General features: G+C 43.2%; 1 protein-coding gene and 1 pseudogene across 3 annotated transcripts in view; one reads left to right on the top strand and one right to left on the bottom strand.

Annotated features, from left to right (window-relative positions):
- The window catches only part of MATN2 (matrilin 2), a 108,367-nt gene that overhangs the window by 52,878 nt on the left and 34,512 nt on the right, over positions 1-20,977 (top strand). For all 3 annotated transcript variants that reach the window (XM_012722987.1, XM_012722988.1, XM_004679705.2), the window contains exons 5-6: positions 6,223-6,345; positions 17,590-17,712. In XM_012722987.1, the coding sequence (XP_012578441.1) occupies positions 6,223-6,345; positions 17,590-17,712 (246 nt within the window). The remainder of the gene's footprint in view (positions 1-6,222; positions 6,346-17,589; positions 17,713-20,977) is intronic.
- Positions 1,418-2,128, bottom strand: LOC101624630 (annotated as a pseudogene).

Raw genomic sequence — 20,977 nt, 5'->3', positions numbered from 1 at the left:
CAATAGCTTCACCATTCCTTTATGACCACCACTAGGGAAGGCCCCTGCCAGGAACAGAAAGGGGAAGGCAAAGCTGGAGCAGGCAGTGGGGGCCAAGCAGGGAAGCTCCTGCCTCCCATCATCAGAGATGGGCTTGGCATTTGAGAGGTAGATTGCTTCCATGTGCTGGAGTGTCATTTTCCAACCACCAGGCCTTTGTGCAGGGAATTCCCCTCCTGACTGGGGAACTTAGTCTGTCAAGGGAGATGCAGTAATATAGTTGGTCCAGGAATCTCAGGAGTTAGAGCTGCCAGTCCCTGCACTGTCCAAAATGTGAGTATAAATTTTGAGCCCCGAAACTTAGAAATTCAATAGCCTGCTGTTACCGACAATAAAAACTGTCAATTAACACGTGTTTTGTATTTAGAAGTCCTACAATGAAGTAAGTTAGAGAAAAGAAAATGTGATTAAGAAAGTCAGAAGGAAGAGGAAGTACATTTACAGTACTGTACTTATTGGTACCATCTGCTCATTAGTTGAATCCTCTGTCAGTATCTCTATCAATACTGTCTTACATGATACACAAAACTCTAGATGTTGAAAAAAGAAAAGATAATGTGAAAAAGAAACTATCCGTACTGTCTTACATGGTACACAAAACTCTAGACATCAAAAAAAAAAAAAAAAGATAATGTGAAAAAGAAATTCATGTGTACTTGCAGGTATTAAGGACTCATGAGCTAATAAAACAGAGGAAACACTATGATTGCCTTTGCCCAATGGAATCAATATAGTTGCTTTGCAGCAGCCTGGACTATACACCAGAATTTTTATGACATATAGTATTATAGTCATTAGATTTTTGCATAATTTATAATAGTGACTGATAAGGTGGACGATCATATACATATATATTTTGAGGGGAAAAAACAAGCAAAACAAATGAAAAACTGAACTCAGAGTCACTAATGTTATCAAGTAGGGAAACAAATTAAAATTTAGCAGCCTTCAGCAAGAGTACAGCATAGACAATGCTATAAAAAGAAACAAAGAAAATTGCTAGAAAACTGTATGCATCGTACTCTTTCATACCAGTAAAATATGCTCCTGCATACAATGGAGCATAAACAGAACTTCTTTTCTGTAAGGTGTGGAAATGGGAGTATTTCTTTAATATTGTGAATGGGTAAACTGTGTTTGCAATGGTAATTCTATGCTATATGACAGAGTGGGCCAGGGACACATTTATGGATTATGGGGACCATTTAGTACTGTAATTCTCTGATTGGTATAGTGAACATATTAGCCAAAATTAAAAAAAAAATGAACATAGAAGTACAAGACAAAGGCGAATAAGACTTCTTATATGTTAACAGCATTTAGATGGAAATCAAATTTAAATGCAGTCCACTCTGCTTTTGAAGAGGCTTTGGTTCAGCACCCAAATCTCGATTGCTTGATCCAGTCTCCTGTGAGAATTCCCAGAAGGTGTCTTCTTAAACAACCAACCTATTTTTAGTGATAGAGCCACTCGTAATAGCTGTGTCTGCGTGGGACTGATAACTAATGACCAACTTTGGACGAAGTCATAACCTTTCCTTGTATGCCCTCCCAATGTGTGTGACAGCCTCCCTGTTCTCACACCCAGTAGTCCATATTGCTGTCTTATCCCTTTGTGTTCTAACGTTAACAACCACTCCACACACGTCCTCACTGTAGTCATCAAAAGATTCTCCAGTAAGGCACAGCAAAGTCTCTAGCCAAAAGCAATCGTGGTCACTTCATCTCTGCTGCTTGTTCAATGTGATCAGCCATCATTCCCCACGCTTGTTCTTCCCATCGTCCCACATGGGCTCAATACCATCAGTCAAAAGTGAGTAGTCACAGCCAGGCATTAAATTACTGGACAACTGGATATGGTTGTACAGAGCCCAGAAGTCTTCAACAGTGTCAAACTTAGAGATCAGCCGAAGGTTTCCTTGCCAAGTTTTGCTTTTATCATTCTTAAAAAAACCAGGGTCCATCTGTTCTGCAAAGGATGTTTTATATAGTGTTCTGAAGTAGCAACTTCCTGATTATATTCTGCTTTTTCTTCGTCTATAGGTGGGGGAATAGGAGTAGGTGTGGTTTCCGGTTCCACGGTCACCATCTTAGATGGATTTGCCCATATACATATATTTTATCTTTCTGTGACATGCTCTTATTTTTTCCCCAGTATTTCTGAGCTATATGGTTGTCTGAGTTTTTTCAAATGATCATAAATCTCCAAATTTTTTGCAATATAATTATTTTTTAAAATCTTTAACTTAAAGATTTATTTATTTATGCATACCAACTGGGGTACAGGTCAGAGGTACAGGGGCAGTGAGAGGATTTACCAGAGACAGAGTGGGGAGCAGAACAGGCCGACTGAAGAAGTACACTGCTGAGGGGAGCAGCGGACCAGTGAGGAGAAGTCTGCCGCACCATGTGGTTCACCTCTGAGGCAGGGATCGAACTCATGCTGAAGTGTCTTTAGCTTCTTAGTGCTGTCCTTTAACCTGCTGGGTTAAAGGGAGGGAGTGAGGGTCCTACTATATAATTATTTTTAAAAATACAATTATAAGTGCAGTTCAAACCCACGTTGTGTAGGACTCACCTGCCCATGGCTACATAATGTCTGTAATGATCACTCCATATACCCCAAAAGGGAACCTACTGGTACAGAAATGTGCTGACAGCTGATGGGTAAGGCCAGAAGCTTGGAAGAACAATCAAAAGTCTTCTTATCAAGAGGTTGATTTCCCCCTGTGCAAGCAAACCAAAGCTAGTTTGGTCTGGAATTCAGAAATGACCTCTGTTCCCAAACAGAGCAATGATCTTTATTTAACTGTGTTTAAAGTCCTTTATGTTTCCCAGAGCTGAAAGAGTCTGTGAAGCTGCCAGATTTTTATCCTTCTAAAGCGCACCTTAGGGGTTACAGTCTTCCTTGTGAAGGATTTCGCCTTGAGTGGCCTTCGGGCTGCTAAGTAGAGCTCATACCACTCAGCCTGCTCCCTGGCGCTCTGTCGTCTGCTGTCAGTGTCCTCCCCATCCTCTGCTGCTGCAGTGAACTTCAGCTACCATGCCTGTCCTGCTTGGTTTCATTCTGCACACTTACTCGCACTGTTCTATCACCTGGAATGACATTCCCCTTTCTCCATTTTCTCAGTCTACTTGGGATCCTTTCCCAATCCACCTTGACAGGCTGTAACTCGTCCCCTTTCTGAACACCCATTAAATGGTCAACCTGTCTCACAGCCCTATCACATTCTGGCTGGTATTTCAGTTACTTAGGTTCCATCTAAAGTGACTCGAGCCTTCCATTCCTCCAGTGAGGCCAGTTTGTTTCACCACTGGACCTTTCTATTTGTTCTTTGGTCAAAAACACTCTAGAGGGCTCTCCCTGATACAGATAGCAGCACCAGGAAGCTATCTGTAGCCAATGCAGCAGGAGTTCCATCCCCAGCCAGGGATGAGTACCACATGATGCAGCAGACCTCTCCTGTCTCCCCACTGCTCCCCACAGCAGTGTATTTCAGTCAGTCTGCCTGTTCTGCTCCCCACTCTTTCTCTGGTGAATACTCTCACCTCCCATCCTCTGGGCTATACCCCAGTTCTTATATGCATAAATAAATATTAAAAAAAAAAAACAAAAGAACTAAAGCATTCTTTCTGGAGATTCATGTTAAGCACATCTAGGCAAATAGAAGCTTCATGGTAACAGGGAGCCTGCTGTCTGTTTGGCTCACCACAGCACCCAGTGCCTGAGGCAAAGCAGGCATTGCACATATGTTTATTGAATAAGTGGAGGATATGCCAGGATTCATATTTTTTTCAGGTGTCTGGCCTGGGCTTGTAACTAACAATAGGTTTTGCCACTCTGTAATTACTCACTTTACATGATCTGAACTTTTTTCTGGTTATTGGTATTTTCCTTATATCTAAATTCAATGGACCTCTTAACTGGAGTTCAAAATTGGAAATCTAAGAGGTAAATATACTGGTAGGAGATAAAGAAATGTACATCTGCTTTATTGATTTAGGGATGAATATTTCCTTTACTATTCTAATATCTTAAACCCAGAATCTTTAAACTTTTTTTAATGTTGCAGATTTTATTTTTTGAATTATTTAGTGCATTTAACAGAGGTGATGAATAAAATCTTATTTGAATTTTCCATTTACCTAAAAGTCCTGTGAAAGTCCACAACCTAGGAGGGGTTAATCTAACTTTCTAGCTAAGTGAGTTTCTACTGTAACAGTCATAGGGAGAATTTTTAATCAGAGAAAACTTTTTAATATTTTCAGTCCCTTGAATATTCTGTTTTTCTCCAACTTTAGTGGCAAAGACACTGGAAAGCAAGTTCCATTATGAAGCTAAGTTGTTCTTGCTAAGAAGCAATGTCATATCAGCTTGTTTCTGTGAGAGACTGAGTCAGTGAGGGGTCCAAATGCCTTTAATCTTTTTTTTTTTTTAAAGATTTATTTATTCATACAGAACTGGGGTACAGACCAGAGATGAGGAGGGTGAGAGGATTCACCAGAGAGAGTGGGGAGCAGAACAGGCAGATCGAGGAAGTACACTGCTGAAGGGAGCAGCGGGCAGGTCAAGAGAGGTCTGCCACGCCATGTGGATCTCCTCCGGGACAGGCGGGGATCGAACTCATGGGGAAGTGTTTTAAGCTTCTTAGTGCTGTGCTTTAACCCACTGCGCCACCAGGGAGGGCCATGCCTTTAATCTTTTAATCCTCTGACATAATCTTAGTCCTGTTACAGTAAGTGCATACTTACGAGTGTGTACTGAGGTTGCATATGAATGAATAGCGGGGCTCAGGACTCTGGACACATAGTACATATTTGACCAAAATAGGCTTGCTAATCTCCCTGAAAACTTCTCTTTAGTAATCTCTCTCACCTCTGCCTAATCTTCTTTATCTTTTCTGTTTTCCTCATTTGTTACTGGGATGAATAAATAGAGTCAAAGAGGATTTTCAAAGATCCTTTTGGTAGACAAATGGAATGAAGAAAATTATGTTGAAAGGAATTGACGCAGACCTGACATTTCAGGGCTGTATTTAGACCTGCTGTGTTTTTGGTAGAGTAGTAGGTCTTTTCACTGTGTTGTCTCAGCTTCCCCATCTGCAAAATGTCAAAGACACTGCCACATTATTTCAGTGCAAATTGACAAGATTGGGTGGATGTTAGTTCTCAAAGTCTAGGAATGGTACTTGATATAGACAAGTAAAAATGCCTGTCATTGCTTCATTCTCAAGATCCATTAACATATCTTCAGGGTACTTTCATTACCTTGGAAAAACACAAATGATGTTAGCTAAAAATTATTTAATGTACTTAATAATAATAAATAGTTCTAATTTTGAAATACACTCCTTATATATACGTAGAAATAAGTATGTATATAAATGTTAACTAAAATGTTAACAGTGATTAACTACTGGTTGTAGGAATATAGGTGGAGATAATAGGTGAATTATCTTCTATACTTTTTTCTGTTTTTGAATGCTTCTCTTCTAATCACTTACAACTTGCAGTGTTTTTGTTGTTTTTTTTTTTTTCCAGTTAAAGATTTATTCGCTGGTGGCCCAGCAGGTTAAAGCACCGTATTATGAAGCTCTCCGAAGCCATTGCAGCACAAGTTCGATCCCGGCCAGGGAGCTGACCCACATGGCAGGGCAGAGCTCACCTGACCCCCCCCACACACACTGTTCTCCTCAGCAGTGTACTTTGTCAATCTGCCTATTCCGCTCCCCACTCTGTCTCTGGTGAATTCTCTTACCCACTACACCTCTGGCCTGTACCCCAGTTCTTTTTTAAAAAAAGTTAAAAAAAAAAAGATTATTTATGCTTACAGAGCTGGGGTATAGGCCAGAGGTGCAGGAGTGGTGAGAGGATTCACCAGAGGCAGAGCAGGCAGCTCAACTGAAATACACTGTTGAGGGGAGCAGTGGGTGGGTCAGGAGAGGTCTGCCACGCCATGTGGGTCACCTCCGTGACCAGGGATCCCTGGTCACCTCCGTGACCAGGGATCGAAGCAGTGAGCTTCATGGTGCTATAATATTAACTCATTGCGCCACTAGGGAGGGCCCCAACTTGCAATGGTTTCTAAAAATTGTTTTAACAAGTGCTATAGAGTTGCTTGTTGCATGGCCCTGTCCTGAGGGCCGCCGCTGGGCTGTGTCCTAATGGTGTGGCTCTGCTCAGTCCAGGACCTGTGTGCGGTGGAGGACCATGGCTGCGAGCAACTCTGCGTGAACGTGCTGGGCTCCTTCGTCTGCCAGTGCTACAGCGGCTACACCCTGGCCGAGGACGGGAAAAGCTGTGAGGGTGAGTATTCCGTCCAGCCTGCTCAGTGAGGAAGGACAGAGGTACAGGAAGGGGAGGGGAGAGCCTGAGTCTCAACTGTTCTTTTTTGAGTTTCAACAAAGCATTTTTGTCTCTGGCCTACTTGTCAGACAGAATTTGAACTTTAAGAGCTTACTTTTGACTGAGGTTGCTATTTTCTCATTCTGGGTCCTCAGCAAAAAGCATATTTATGTTAATCTATGTAAACGGAATTTTGTGTTACTGTAGGCTTTGAAAAGGACTGGGTGGACTTTTGTCAGATTTGAAGGATACATTCAGTAATGCTCGTGTGTTGTGGATGAAATTCACTGAGTGGTGTGAGTCAGGTTGCTATGTGGCACCTCAAAGACATAGGCAACCTTCCCCCGTAATCACTGGACCTGCAGTGCAGTGGCAGGCCAAGTGATCGCAGGTATAAAAGAACAACTGAGAATAAGACATATGGTGAGAGAAAATCAACAGTCAAGCCCCAGTGTCTTAGAACTGCTGTCACTAAGTTGCTGTCAGTTGGGAAACTCCCCACGTGTGCCTGGTGAGAGGTTGGCATCTGATATTTCCAGTGAGAGCTCATGCCCCTCTGCCCCTGCAGAGCAGGCCAGCTAAGCCCTCGTCTAGTGATGGCACCTCCTGGTCTAGACTTGCATCCACAGTTGGGCCTCCCTGGTGGCTGAGAGGTTAAATCTCGGTGCTCTCTCCACCATGCTGAGTTTGATCCGCACAAAGAAGTTGACCCACATATAGAGCAGCAAACCTCTCCTGTCTCACCCGCTGCTCCCCTCAGCAGTGTATTTCAGTGGACCGCCTGTTCTGTTCCCCACTCTGCCTCTGGTGAATCCCCTTGCCCCCCACGCCTCTGGCCTATACCAGTGCCTCACCAATAGTAGATGTTCAGTGAACTGAACTGAATACTTATGAGGCAAAAGGATAGAAAAGGACTCAACTGACCCAGAACTGGAACCTACTAAATCCCTCGTTTTTGGTTTCATAGTCACTGCTTCAGAAGCCGTGTTATATCTGGCTTCATACAAAGAGTGAATTATCATATTTTTTGGACACAAAATTAACATTTTGCAGCCTACCTTATTTCTTAACTAAGAGATATAAAAGGAAGAGACAACAAAACAAAAAGTAGAAGTGGTGGCCTACTCTTTACAGGTGAGTGATGAGAATATCAAGAGTTGTTTTGCTTTAACAAGCAGATAGGGATGAAAACCGCCCACATACAATGTCCACAAATAGAATTGGTCTCGGAATATTAAGCTTTTTGATTTTCTTAATATGTGGGTGGCAACCATGATAGGTGGCAGGGCCCCATACCCACCCACGCTGACAAAAAAGAAGCCAATAAGTAAACACCAACTGTTATTATTTCTGCTTCTTTAATTTTTGTTATATAGTTGGTGTATTTTCACCGAGGAACTTAAATGGATAAAAAAAAGTCACTTTCAATGGTTTATTTTGTTCTCTGCAAGACTTTTCCCACTATAGACAAATTTTTTTTGTTAATAATTAACCAAATGAGCTCATACCATTTTGTTTGACTTATGCTTTTTTTCCCCTTGCCAGTGATTAAGTGGTTAGAATCTTCGAAGGCTATCAGGTCCTAAGGAAAGCAGGCCATTGATAGTGAGCCCAGTGAATGAGCTTCAGGAAACAAAGCCAGAGTGTCTGATTGAGTTGGTTGGGTAGGGTGAGGGAAGGAAGAGAGCCAGAGCTGGTATGGGGGACAGGGAGTCATGGGGTGGGGGCAATGGGAGGCCAGGGGTTGGGGTACAGGGCCTGGCTGGGCCCTCGGGACACTGGAGGACAGCGAGGAACCCAGTCCTCTGAGTATTACCAAATAATTGCCTAATTGTCCCTGGGTAGCAGAGAACTTTTTTGTCCCTAATGTCTTGCTGTGGCTTCTGGGATGCAGTATTTATTGAAGAGTGACAAACATGAGAGTCGATGCTGTGGTTGCCAGGGAGCTGTTGTGTGCTGTGTTTATTAGAGATGACATTTCTCTCGCTGCTGTTATCAGCATGGAAGAATGTTTCCCTTTCTTTAGAGTGGTCGGGGTGGGGGTGGGGGTGGGGGAGGTGAGGGACTAAGAAGAGGAACAGGAAAATGGGAGAAACTCTGTGAGACCCAGGCCTCATCCTCCAGAGGTTCCCTTCATTGTCCTCAGCCAAAAGCCTGATCTGCTAGAGGCTGGGATGAGATGATTAAGAGATGGTGGGCTTTTGTTACCAGTTGCTTTGGTTACAGAGATGGATCAAATTCTCAGAAGGCCAGTTGTTGCTCAGTGGGGCTGGGTTGAGTGCAAAGCAAATGACAGAGGCTATATATAGAAGCTATAAAGGGATAGACAAGAGGGATATCCTAATGGCTATGCTGAAAGGTCTGGCCAAGGGAGCACAGCAGCTGGACAAAGTTCCAAGGCAAGGGCAGCCAGAAGGCAGTGACAGTGTGGAGGAAGTGGTGCTCTCCACACCAGCCTTACTCCTGGGAGCTGGTCGGTCAGGATCACTGTCCCGGTGAGAACTGCAAAGTGAAAGCTAAAGAGGCAGCCCAACCTGAGTGCACTCTAACAATGGAGACTCCAGGTGTGAGACATAGGACAGATGTTGAGAGGAGAAAAAAAAGATTACTAGGAACCTTAGAAGCATGTATGGCTTGTGTGTAAAGTGGGCAGGGCATGTTAAGAATATGGTGATCCTAAATCCCAGTTAATCTAAAATGATCCTAGTTTATGCCTGTTGGCTCAGTAGCACTTTTGCTTTCAAAGGGGTTCCAGTGTGCATGATAAATTATGTGATTGTTCTATGTAGGGCCAGCCAGCTTGACACGAACAGTCTAGGAGGCTGGCTCTTAGAGCAGAGGCTTCTGACAGTTATGAAGTAGGTAGGAGAGGAAAGTGAAGATTTCAGGCTGAACCAGGCTGATTGGGGCTTTGAAAATCAGACTAAAGATTCTGGACTTTATCTCTGGAAAAGAGGCACTGAAGGTTTTATAATTGGGGATGAAAAATACAAAACCTTAGTTTAGGAATCTTAATCTTGTGGTGAACTCCAGGATGGAATCCAGGAGAAAGACTGGGAGCGATGGAAAAATCAGTTAGGAGTTGATAATCCTCAGGTGGAAGTGACAGAACTGGGGTTGGGTAGCAAGTGAAAGATTGGAGCGGAAAGGAGTAAGGAATGAAAGAAAATGGTAAATAACAGGGAGAAGGAAAAGTCAAAAGTGGCTCCATGACTCAGAGTGATAGTAACAGTAAAAGAAGTAAGAGTGATGGGAACAGATTCTAGAAATGATAATGAGTTTTCGACAAAGTGAGTCTGAAGTTAAGTGGGGACACCAGGGAAGACATGTTAAGGGGGAGCAGAAAACAGCACTAACCTGGAAAAGGACGTTTGCCAGGAAACAACATGGTTCATCTCTTTCTAACTTGTACTACTCTTATGTTTTTCACTTTAAATATTTATTGTGTGTTTGCTAGTTTTGAAGGTATGTGAACCTTCAATATAGTAAGACCTGGGCTCAAGTCCCAGTTCTGCCAGTTACTGGTCATACGTGCTTGAGTAAGTCATTTCATTTCTAAGCCCTCGTTTTTTCAGCGATAGTGTGGAGTTATGATACTGACATGAGAGAATTCTGTAGGTTTTGATAATCATTGTCATCATTTCCTGGATAGTGTGAAGTGAGGAAAGAGGGACAGCCTCAGCCTTACGTTGTAGTCACTTGTTGGGAACAGAAGGGAGACTCGGGAGCAGGAAAGACATCCATGGAAATAGCCTCAGGTGACGGGATGAGGAGTGGGAGAAAGTCAGAAGAGCTTTGGAATATGGTGGGAAAGAGAATTTCCAGCCACAAATTCTTGTTTCCGCAAGGCCAAAAGGAACAGAACTTAGAGGAAAAGCCACCATGATGAGTATTGAGGCATTGGTTCATGTCGGCAAGCATTTTAGAGCTGTCTGCTTGGACTCCGCTAGGTCTTAGAGACGCAGAGAGGACCAGGAGGTGACTGGTATAGTCAAGGGTGTGCTGTAAAGGGGCAGGGTTGGTTTCCGAGGGTAGGAGTTGGTGGTGAGCAAATGGGGACAGCAAGTCTAAACTCTGCATGCAGAGAAGTTAGGTAGGTCCACCATGCCCAGCTCCTGGCGAATGGAGGCCACAGCATTCTCCATAACGTTGGTTCTAGTCCAGCAAAGACTCCTAGAGCTACAGCAGCATGCTTTTCAGATGAGTTCTTTTTTTTTTAAACTGAGCTCTGCACTTGTATTTATTTATTTACTTATTTATGCATACAGAACTGGAGTACAAGCCAGAGTTGCAGGGGAGGTGAGAGGATTCACCAGAGACAGAGCAGGGTGCAGAACAGGCTGACTGACAAAGTACACTGCTGAGGGGAGTGGGCGGGTCAGGAGAGGTCTGCCACACCATGTGGGTCACCTCCCTGGCCAGGGATCGAACTTGTGCTTCAGTGGCTGTGGTAACTTCATAGTGCTATGCTTTAACCCTTTGGGCCACTAGGGAGGGTTCTAATCACCTTTTTAAATTACCAAATACAGCCACATTCTCATCGATTGGGGATATGGACTTCAACAGATAATTTTGGATGTGTTCACTCAGAACACTCCCCTATTGAGACCAAAATCAATAAGCTATCAAGATCCTTTGTTTTCAAATCCTACTTAGAAAAATCCAGTTGTGCCTGGAGGAAAAAAAGAGTTTTTGTGATGATGTGTATCTCCTATAGACTCAGCAAATAAATTGGTTATACTGTTCTCTAATGTTGAATTTATTTTTTTCTTACTTTGTCATCAACAAACTTTAAAACCCAAAGACTCTTCTTTAAAATATCCTGTTTGTACTAGTGCTCTTCCCTTACACAGTGATTCCTGCTGAAGGAAACTTTGAAATGTGACCAGATTGTAAAGCAGAGTCTGTCGATCTTGGACTTTATTACCTCGTGCCAAAGTATCATTCATCCTTGGACAGCTGAGCGATTTCTCATACATTGGGCAGAGACTGAACATGGCAAGACTGGCTTCCGACTTTGAGATCTTAGCACTTTGTGATCTAGAAAGCCAAAGAACTACAGCCAGGGAATTACTCATTCTTTTTGTAATGGAGAGTATAGAAATTTCAGGCAAGCAACTCAGAAAGGTTATTGTAGAAGTAGTAGAGTTGAAAAACAGAGGTATCTTTGAGTTACACAAGTGTCCCCTCTGTAATCTGCCCACTAATTTTTCTTTGAAGATTTGTTTTATTTATTTTTTCCCAAAAAAGATGGAATGTAAGACAAAGGTACAGGAGAGCAAGACAAAGAGGGGAGCAGGACAGGCAGGTTGACTAAAACACACTGCTGAGGGGAACAGTGGATGGGTCGGGAGAGGTCTGCTTGGGCCATATGGATCAGCTCCCTAGCTGGGGATCCAACTCATGTTGTAGAGGCTGTGGAGAGCTTCGCAGTTCTGAGGCTTAACTCCTTGCACCACCAGGGAGGCCCCTGTCCACTAACTTTGGCTTCTCTTTTTACAAGTACAATTTTGCAACCAAGGAAGTTATGCAAAAAAACCCAAAATATGCAGCAAAGGATGTCAGAGTTGAATGGACTTAGAACTCTCTTGGCCTTTCAAAATTTTTAAGTTCATATTCCTGAATGTGGGCTTCTCCAAATCCCTTTTTACCCCTGGGGGCTGGAGGGGCCTACCAGACACTCTTCAAATCAAAGCGGGATTTGAAGGGTTGGGGCTTACTAGTCAGAATCTCAGAACCTGGGAATGACGGACTCCTTCCATGCCAGTCTTTCCTCTTCCCTTCAGTTCTCCAGGGAGCTAGGGAAACACACACACACACACAAAACCACAAGAATTGAAGTGCAGGGGAATGAGACTGGGCCTCTCATTGGCTGATTGATAGACAATGTCATCCAAAAAAAGGAATCACAAAAAAAAAATGTAAATGCAAGCCTACCTTAACCATTTTCTTTTCTTTTTTTTTTTTTTAAAGATTTATTTATTTATGCATACAGAACTGGGTACAGGCTAGAGGCTCAGGGGTGGCGAGAGGCTTCACCGGAGACAGAGTGGGGAACAGAATAGGCAGATCGACGAAGTACACTGCTGAGGGGAGCAGCGGGCCGGTCAGGAGAGGTCTGGCACGCCATGTGGTCTCCTCCAGGACAGGCGGGAATCGAACTCATGCGGAAGTGGCTTTAGCTTCTCAGTGCTGTGCTTTAACCCGCTGTGCCACCACCAAGGAGGGCCAATCATTTTATTTTCATTGAAATTACATAAATGTACTTTTAATAAAAATTACTCTTAGTTGCATTTTCCAAAATTGTTAATTTTAGCTTCATTTGGAAAAAAATGTTTTTTGAAAACATTTCTTGCATAAACCAAATCCATAATGTGTTGTATACGATTTTTAATTCTGGTTTCTTAAATTAGAGGAAGAATTTGAAAACTGCTATAAAACAATTTTTGGGTAGAATCCTTGTAAATTCTTTATGACAATTTCCCCAATCTTTTAAACTTTTTTTCATCTATACCCGATTCTGCATTAGTTTTGGTTAGCAAAATGCCTTGAATCTCCAAAACTCTTTTGACTTTATTTTAAAAAAGCTCACTTTGGTTTGATACTTATACTTCACTGGTTTTATACAAAAGTTTTAGTGTCTTAATACTTAAGAGCAGTATTTGGCATTTAGTGTAAATGTCATTTGTATAAGTATTTGAACAAATGGCGTATATAACTTTGGAAACAAAATTGGCCCCTTTTAACAGCAGTGCTCAAATTTTAATGTACACAGTCACCCAAAGGGCTTGTTAAAACACATTGCTGGGCCCCACATCCTGGATTTCTAACTCGGTAGGCCTGAAGTGGAGCTCTAGAATTTGCATTGGTCTTAACAAATCACACTTTGAGAGCCAATGTTTTATAAGCATGTAATCTGTCAATAGGAAAAGTCCACAGGTGTTCTAGAACACAGGTGTCCTACCAAGTCTGCGTTATAAACAAACTGCCCAAGTGGTGCGAGAGAAACACGCAGATTCATACTGCACCGGCCCTCCCACAGCCTGGAGTATTTTTTTGTATTCTCTGCATCAGATCCCATCTTGTCAGAGGGAATGAAAAGTGTTGACTGATCAGGAGTTAGTTATGTGGCAGTCAACTAACAGAGCTTCTTCACAACTTTATTAATGCCTGATCTAATGTCAGATATTCTGTTCTGAAACATTCTGGAAAAGGGAGTTTGGAGTATATGGCTTGGACATCAGGCCTAAGCAGAGCCTCCAGCCTCTCCTGGCTTCACCAGGGGCCAACACACTCAGGGTCCCTCTGAGGGACAGAGATGGCTGGGTGCAGCTTCATACCCCAGGGTGGGCAAGAGAAAGTTCAAGAAAGAGATAGAGCCTGGGTCTCTGTATTTGAGGACAGTTGTCTGCCCACTCATCACTGTGATACTCTCACTGCCCTGGAAATTGAAAGTCAGATTAGCAGGTCCTCTCTTTGGATATACTAAGAAGTGGGTGGCTGGAGGCAAGATTGGCTGACAGATTTTTGACACCCATGAAGTGGCTGTAGAGGTCCAGTATGAGGAGGTTGGAGTGGGGGAGAGCCAAGTGCTTAAGCACAGCAAGTCACAGCCTGGCCAATTCCTTGTCACATAGACTGGGGCACGGGCCAGGGCTTGGTATGTTTGATCTCAGTGTCCCCAGTTACTTTGATCCATTGCTTTTTGAAAGATAAGCGGTGAACTTTTAGGAGGATTTGGTGTTAGTGCAGAATTCATGCTCTGACTACGCTGCAGCAGCTAGCTAACTCCCTACAACATTTGCATCCCAGGCTAAGGACTGCCCTGTGCGACTGTGACTGTGTGTTAAACCCATGGATGTTAGGTAGATGCTATTTAGGATGAACTATTTAGGGTGGGGAATTTACAAAAAGTATACCTTAAAGAGAAACTTAGTAAAGACTGAGCACAAAGAAATAAACAAAATGCAGATAATTACCCTTTAAAAACCTTTAATTTTCCCCCTTTATGTCTTTTCATTATTACGTTAAGTTTGTCGTTTTCTTCTCTATGCACAGCTTCACCTTGTTAGAAATTATCCATATGTGTTGATTTTGCAGATTTTAGTTCCTTAGTATCTAGTAGTTTTCTATATGAAAGTAACCTAAAACATTGTTTTTAAAAATATTTAATACATAAATATATAAAACATACAAATATAAAAAATTAACAAATGATCTATAGATCTCTTTCTCCAATTAAAAGCTCAAGTGTACAGCTAACCCTTGAACAACAGGGGCTGGAACTGCGAAGGTCCCCAGTACATGGATTTTTTTTCTCTGTGTTGGTTTCCTTATTTGCCCAAAGGGTGGACGTCAGTTGAGTGAATTCTGAGTGGTGGAATCCACTTACAGGGAGCTTTTTTCAAATTCAAGACAGGTCAGTCTGCCTAACTCCCACATTGCTCAAGGGTCAACTGTACACAGAAAAGCACTGTCTAATATGTAAATTTTTTAAAAAGATTAATTTATTTATGCATACAGAACTGGGGTACAGGCCAGAGATGCAGGGGCTGTGAGAGGATTCACCAGAGATAGAGAGGGGAGCAGAACAGGAAGATTAATGAAGTACACTGCTGAGGGGAGCAGCGGGCCTGTCAGGAGAGGTCTGCCGCGTCATGTGGTCACTTCCGGTCGGGTGGGGATCGAACTCATGCGGAAGTGGCTTTAGCTTCTTAGTGCTGTGTTTTAACCCGCTGCGCCACCAGGGAGGGCTTCATACGTGAACATTTTTAAAGGGAAAACAGTCTAAAAAATAAATAAACAATCTATTGTCTCAACAAAACAAGCATCTTTATCTCTGTATTCCAGTCTTGGCCATGGCGTTATAGCTTACCTGGCTATAATTACTGTAAATATACAGTTTGAGGAACTGCATTTTGCACTAAGTTGTATTTGTCCTCCTATTTACAGTTGTGCTGCAATTACAACGTCAGTGCCTGTCTCATGCTCAGAATGGGGCCCTTGGTCTTCCCCCAAAAAACCTACCCCACCCATACTTCCCCACTTCTGTTAATGCCAGCTCCAACTTGTCAAGTCATTCGCACCAAAAGCCCTGAATCTGGGGAGAGTCAGCCATTCTTTAAAATGATTTATTTATTTACGCATACAGAACTGGGGTACAGGCCAGAGGTGCAGGGGCAGCGAGAGGCTTCACCAGAGACAGAGCGAGGAGCAGAACAGGCAGATCGATGAAGTACACTGCTGAGGGGAGCAGCGGACGGGTCAGGAGAGGTCTGCCACGCCATGTGGTCACTTTCGGGTCGGGTGGGGATCAAACTCATGCAGAAGTGGCTTTAGCTTAAATAGTTATTTTCGTGTAGAAAAGCTGAGGTGTAGGCCAGAGGTGGGAGTTGGGGGGGGTGAGAGGTTCCACTAGAGACAGAGTGGGGAGCATAACAGGCAGATCTACTGAAACACACTGCTGAGGGGAGCAGCAGCAAGACAGGAGAGGTCTGCTGTGCCATGTGGGTCACCGCCCAGGCTGGGAATTGAACTCAGAACTTAGGTCATCCTGGTGAGCCCCCAGAATCAGCCTAATCCCTCTTTTACTCTTGCTCACCTCTAAATCAACAGTAATCCTGTTCACCCCACCTTCAGAATATTCCCATCATATTCTCAGGGCTGCCGTACCACTATCCAAACACAGGTGACCTCAAACAGCATAAATGCCCTGCTCATGGTCTGGGCACCAGGCATGGTGGCTTCCTCTGCCGCCTGGGGCATTAGTCCTTTGTGTTCTTGAGCCAGCAGCTGCCTCACTCAGACCTGTCACCACCTGGTATTCCCTCTGTGTTTCTGTGTCCTCACATGGCTTTTTCCTCTTATGAGGACACCAGTCATATTGGACTAGGGCCCAGCCTAGTGACCTCAGCTTCACTTGATTACTTCTGCAAAAGGTATTTCTAAATAAGGTCACATTCTTAGGTAACTAGATTAAGGCTCAGCCTGTCTTTTGGGAGGACAGAATTCACCTGAGCAGCACTCTCTGCATACCTGCATCCTGATTTAGACATCTGTGTTTCCTTTTTGGGTTCATTGTAGTAGCCTCCAAGCTGGCAGGCCACAGCCATATTTGCCCTCTATGGTCAATTTTTACCTCCTCTGCTCAGAACCCACCAGTGACTCCCAGGATACTCAGAGTAAGAGCCAAAGGCCTTGCCATGGCCCACAGACCTCTCCTGACCCGTCCGCTGCTCCCCTCAGCAGTGTGCTTCGTAGATCTGCCTGTTCTTCTCCCCACTCTGTCTCTGGTGAAGCCTCTCACCGCCCCTGAGCCTCTGGCTTGTACCCCAGTTCTGTATGCACAAATAAATAAAAATAAATCTTAAAAAAAAATAATTCATCCGATATTCCTGAAAATTTTTGTCATATAGGTAATATCACAGTGAATATGTTTTTGCATGTAGTTAATTCCCCTGGGTCACATTTCCAGGGTGAACATTGTCAAATTTCTTCCCAAAAGGATTTTTTTTTTAAAAACCCTTTTTTTTTTTTTAGATTTATTTATTTATTCATACAGAACTGGGGTACAGGCCAGAGATGCGGAGGGTGAGAGGATTCACCAGAGACAGACTGGGGAGCAGAACAGGCAGATCGACGAAGTACACTGCTGAGGGGAGCAGTGGGCGGGTCAGGAGAGGTCTGCCACGCCATGTGGTCACCTCCGGGGCAGGCGGGAATCGAACTCATGCGAAAGCGGCTTTAGATTCTCAGTGCTGTGCTTTAACCCGCTGTGCCACCAGGGAGGGCCCCCAAAAGGATTTTTATTGACTTAGAATACCACCCACCATTAGTGATTCTCTTTCCATGCTGCCTTACCAACAGTGGGTTTTATCTTATCTTTATTTTTGTAGTTTGTTAGGTGTAAGTGTTCTTTGTGATGGTTTTGATTTGTATTTCTTTAACTTTTAAATATAATTGTTCATTTGTTCTATAATTTAACTTCTGGTATAATTAAATCTAAATTCCTGGCTGGCTAGCTGGTTTTCTGCCCTTCCTTCTTTCCTTCCTTTCTTTTGTGGGAAAGAGGCCGTGGATTCATTTTTATATAGCCATACGCCTTTGGGGGCAACAATATTAATCCTTATTTACATTTGTTATAAATATGCTTCCATTTCACCTGTGTTTGCAGTTCCACTTACAATCTGTTTTTTTTCTCTACAGCTGTGGACTACTGTGCCTTAGAAAACCATGGGTGTGAGCATGAGTGTGTAAATGCTGACAACTCCTACTTCTGCCAGTGTCCTAAAGGATTTGCTCTTAATCCCGATAAGAAGACATGCACAAGTAAGTTATGCACAAAATTAAAACAAAAACAAACATTTGATGCTATTGCTATGAGTAGTGTGACCATGGAGATTTTCCAAACATAGATTAGTATATGATTATGTGCTAGGGATCTAGTGCCTTCTGCCCCTATTTCTCCTTTGTTGTGCCTTCCTTAACCTCCCCAAGACGGTAAACCGCTCTACCTCACATTACCCTCAAGGCAGTTCATGAAGGTCCTTAGTCAGCAACACTCGTGGGTGGATCTTCCTGCGTCTGCTGCCTGTACTAATAATCCAGCACCTTCCTTCACACGGGTCAGCCTCTGTGACCATTAGTATGAATGGGGCATTGAATCTTTGTGGCTGTGGGCTTCAGCTAGAAACCATACAAGTACAGGAAAATTGCTGATCCAAAAGAAGATAAATGTGGTTGCTCCTGGATAGGGAGGGTGAGGGCAGGGAGGATGGTTTGCAGAGAACTGCTAATACTTTGTTTGAGCTACTCAGTTTTATTTGAACTATGTACAAGTCAGAAACAGTTTGATCTCCCAAAATCAACCATACAAAGTAAAAGTGATCATTAGTTTTATAAAAGGATCCCAAAAGCATTCCTTTAAATGTAAAGGTATGTCAGAACATACAAGGAATAATGTATAGACCAATATACCTTGTCATAGAGGGATTCTCCAGAGAGAAATTTGTCTTTAAAGTATTCACATTTTTAAAAAGTTAAATTTGCTGTCAATAAATAAAACATTTCTACACATAAATCAATCAGAAAGCAGGATTTCAATTCGTAAAAAGTTCATGCACCCACAACCTTACACAGTTTTATAAAAAGCATCCCCCAAACCTCCTGAAATGTAAAATTTTTCTTCATGGGATGGTAAGTGGCACATTAATTCAAAAACATATCTGGAGCCCTAGACATCTGCCAGTGGAAATGAACAGGGGTAGGGCCTTCCTAGAGGAGTGATATCTTGGCTGGCTGCTGTAGGTACAGCTATCATTCTCCAGGCAAAGAAGGGGTCCAAGAAGATGAAAGATGTGGAGAGATACCAGATAGGCTCATGGCCTCACCTGGCACATTACTGGCAGGCAGTTGTTTATTGAGAAAATAAGTGCATGAATGAATGGATGGCTTGTTCCTTGTCTCCTTTCTGTCATAGTGTCTGAACCATAAACCAGCAATACGGTAATTTGGGGGGTTGTGGTTGCAGGACTGTTGAGTCAGTTCTCTCTGTCAAAGGAAGCTGTGTGCTATCAAGAGGCAGCCTTGGCCTTAGTTCAAATCCCAGATACTCTGCTTTTTTTGCTGGGTGATCTTGGGTAAGTTATTATGCCTACGTTTCCTCAACTGCAATAGAGATGACAATACTACCTACTTCACAGCAATTTCCTAAAAGCTGAGTGAGATAATCCATTTAAATCATTTAGCAAATTGCCTGGTGCAAGTAACTTAGAGTAAGGGAGGATGCTGGCTTCAAAGACTTTAAATGGGTATTTACTGAGCATTTACCACATGTTGAGCTAAGCTTTTGAGTGTATGAACAATTCCAGACATGGACACAGCTTTCACTGGACACTGCTGGGGGACACGAGCCACATAGAGCAGCTCAGTCACCTTGCAAGTGACGTGTGGCTTTAGTAGCCACAGTGAGATGCAGACAAGACCCACAGCAGGAGTTGGGGAAGGAAACCACTGGCACTAGACCAGGCGGGCATGGCATTGCCTCCCAGGTTGAGTCCTGGAGGAAAACATTTGACCTGTTCAGTTTCCTTTCTGCCTCTATTGCGCTGGAGTCACCAGTTCCATTGCCAGCTCCAGTTTCCAGAGTCTCACTATGGCCCCCATAATATGCATTAGCATGTCTCCTATCCCAGAATCTCTTGGGTTATGGAGCATTACATTCCCCAGGGTGGTACAGGCAAGGAAACCAAGGAAGAAGGCACTGCCAGGCAGGGGGACTGGGAGAGGAGCTCTGGCTGGGGTCAGGTGAGGAACAGATCCAACTGTGACTTGTTCCCCACAGTCCCTCTGTCTCCTGGCCTTGTCTGAGTCAAGATCTAGAGGTGGGCTTGTGGAACATGTAGGCAAGGAGTGGTGGGCAGTCACAGGGGTCTAGGGCAATGGCATCAGGGAGATGGGCTCCCAGGGGAAAGCAGGTCAAGGAGCCAGGTCTGGCAGGATACTGCCAGAGAAAGGCAACTCTTTTTGAGTTCTTGAAAAGCTGTGACTAGGACATGAGGCAAAAGCTGGATTATAAGAACTGGAACACTTGGGAATGCTCCACATGTGTGACAGCGACAAGAGCAAGAACAGGAAGCTAAGGGGCTGTTACAATGTCAGAAACACAGAGTGGAGATTGGATCTCAAAATTCACTAAGGAGGCGTCACCTCAGTTTCCAGACAAGTCAACGTGGTTGCTGCTGCTTGTTAGGAGATTTTTTTTTTTCATTGTTGTGAAAGAATCTATCATTAAAACAAAAGACATCCTGCTGAGTGGGAGAAAATATTTGCACATCATGCTAACATCCAAGATTTATAAAGAACTCATTAAACTCAACAGCAAGCAAACAAATAACAATGGCCTCCCTGGTGATGCAAGGGAGTAAAGCACAGCACTATGAAGCTGTCAACAGCCACTGCACATGAGTTCGATCCCCAGTCAGTAAGGTGACTCACATGTGCAGCAGACCTCACCTGACCAACCCACTGTTCCCCTCTGCAGTGTATTTCAGCTCCCTGTTCTGTTCCCTTGCTCTGTCCCTGGTGAATCCGCTTACCCCTCCCCCTCACACCTCTTGCCTGTATCCCAGTTCTTATATGTATATATAAATAAATCTTTTAAAAAAGAAAAGAAAACAAATAATCCAATCAAAAAAAAAAAAAAAAAAGATCTGACTAGAGTATTCTCCAAAGAAGATACACAGGTGGTCAACAGACACATGCGAAAATACTCATCATTGCTTATTATCAGAAAGCTGTCAATTAAAACCACAATGAGATATCACTTGTGAAAATGGCTTATGTCAAAAAGATGACCAACAATAAATGTTGACAAGGATGTGAAAGAAAAAGGAACCCTCTTAGGCTGTTAGTGGGACTGATCCAGCTCTTAAGGAAAACATATGGAGCTTTTCACCACATTAAGAAGATATCTACCATATGATCCAGCAATTCCTTCTAGGTATCTATCCAAATAATATAAACACACTAATTCAAAAAGATGTATGAAGGTAGGGGAGAACACAGGGGCTATGGTGATGGACTATAGGTTCTA

This window comes from Condylura cristata, unplaced genomic scaffold, assembly GCF_000260355.1.
Source record: "Condylura cristata isolate star-nosed mole 26May11 unplaced genomic scaffold, ConCri1.0 scaffold00009, whole genome shotgun sequence".
NCBI lineage: Eukaryota > Metazoa > Chordata > Mammalia > Eulipotyphla > Talpidae > Condylura > Condylura cristata.
Note: the sequence above shows the minus strand (reverse complement) of the source record. Positions and strands in the feature narration are given on the sequence as shown.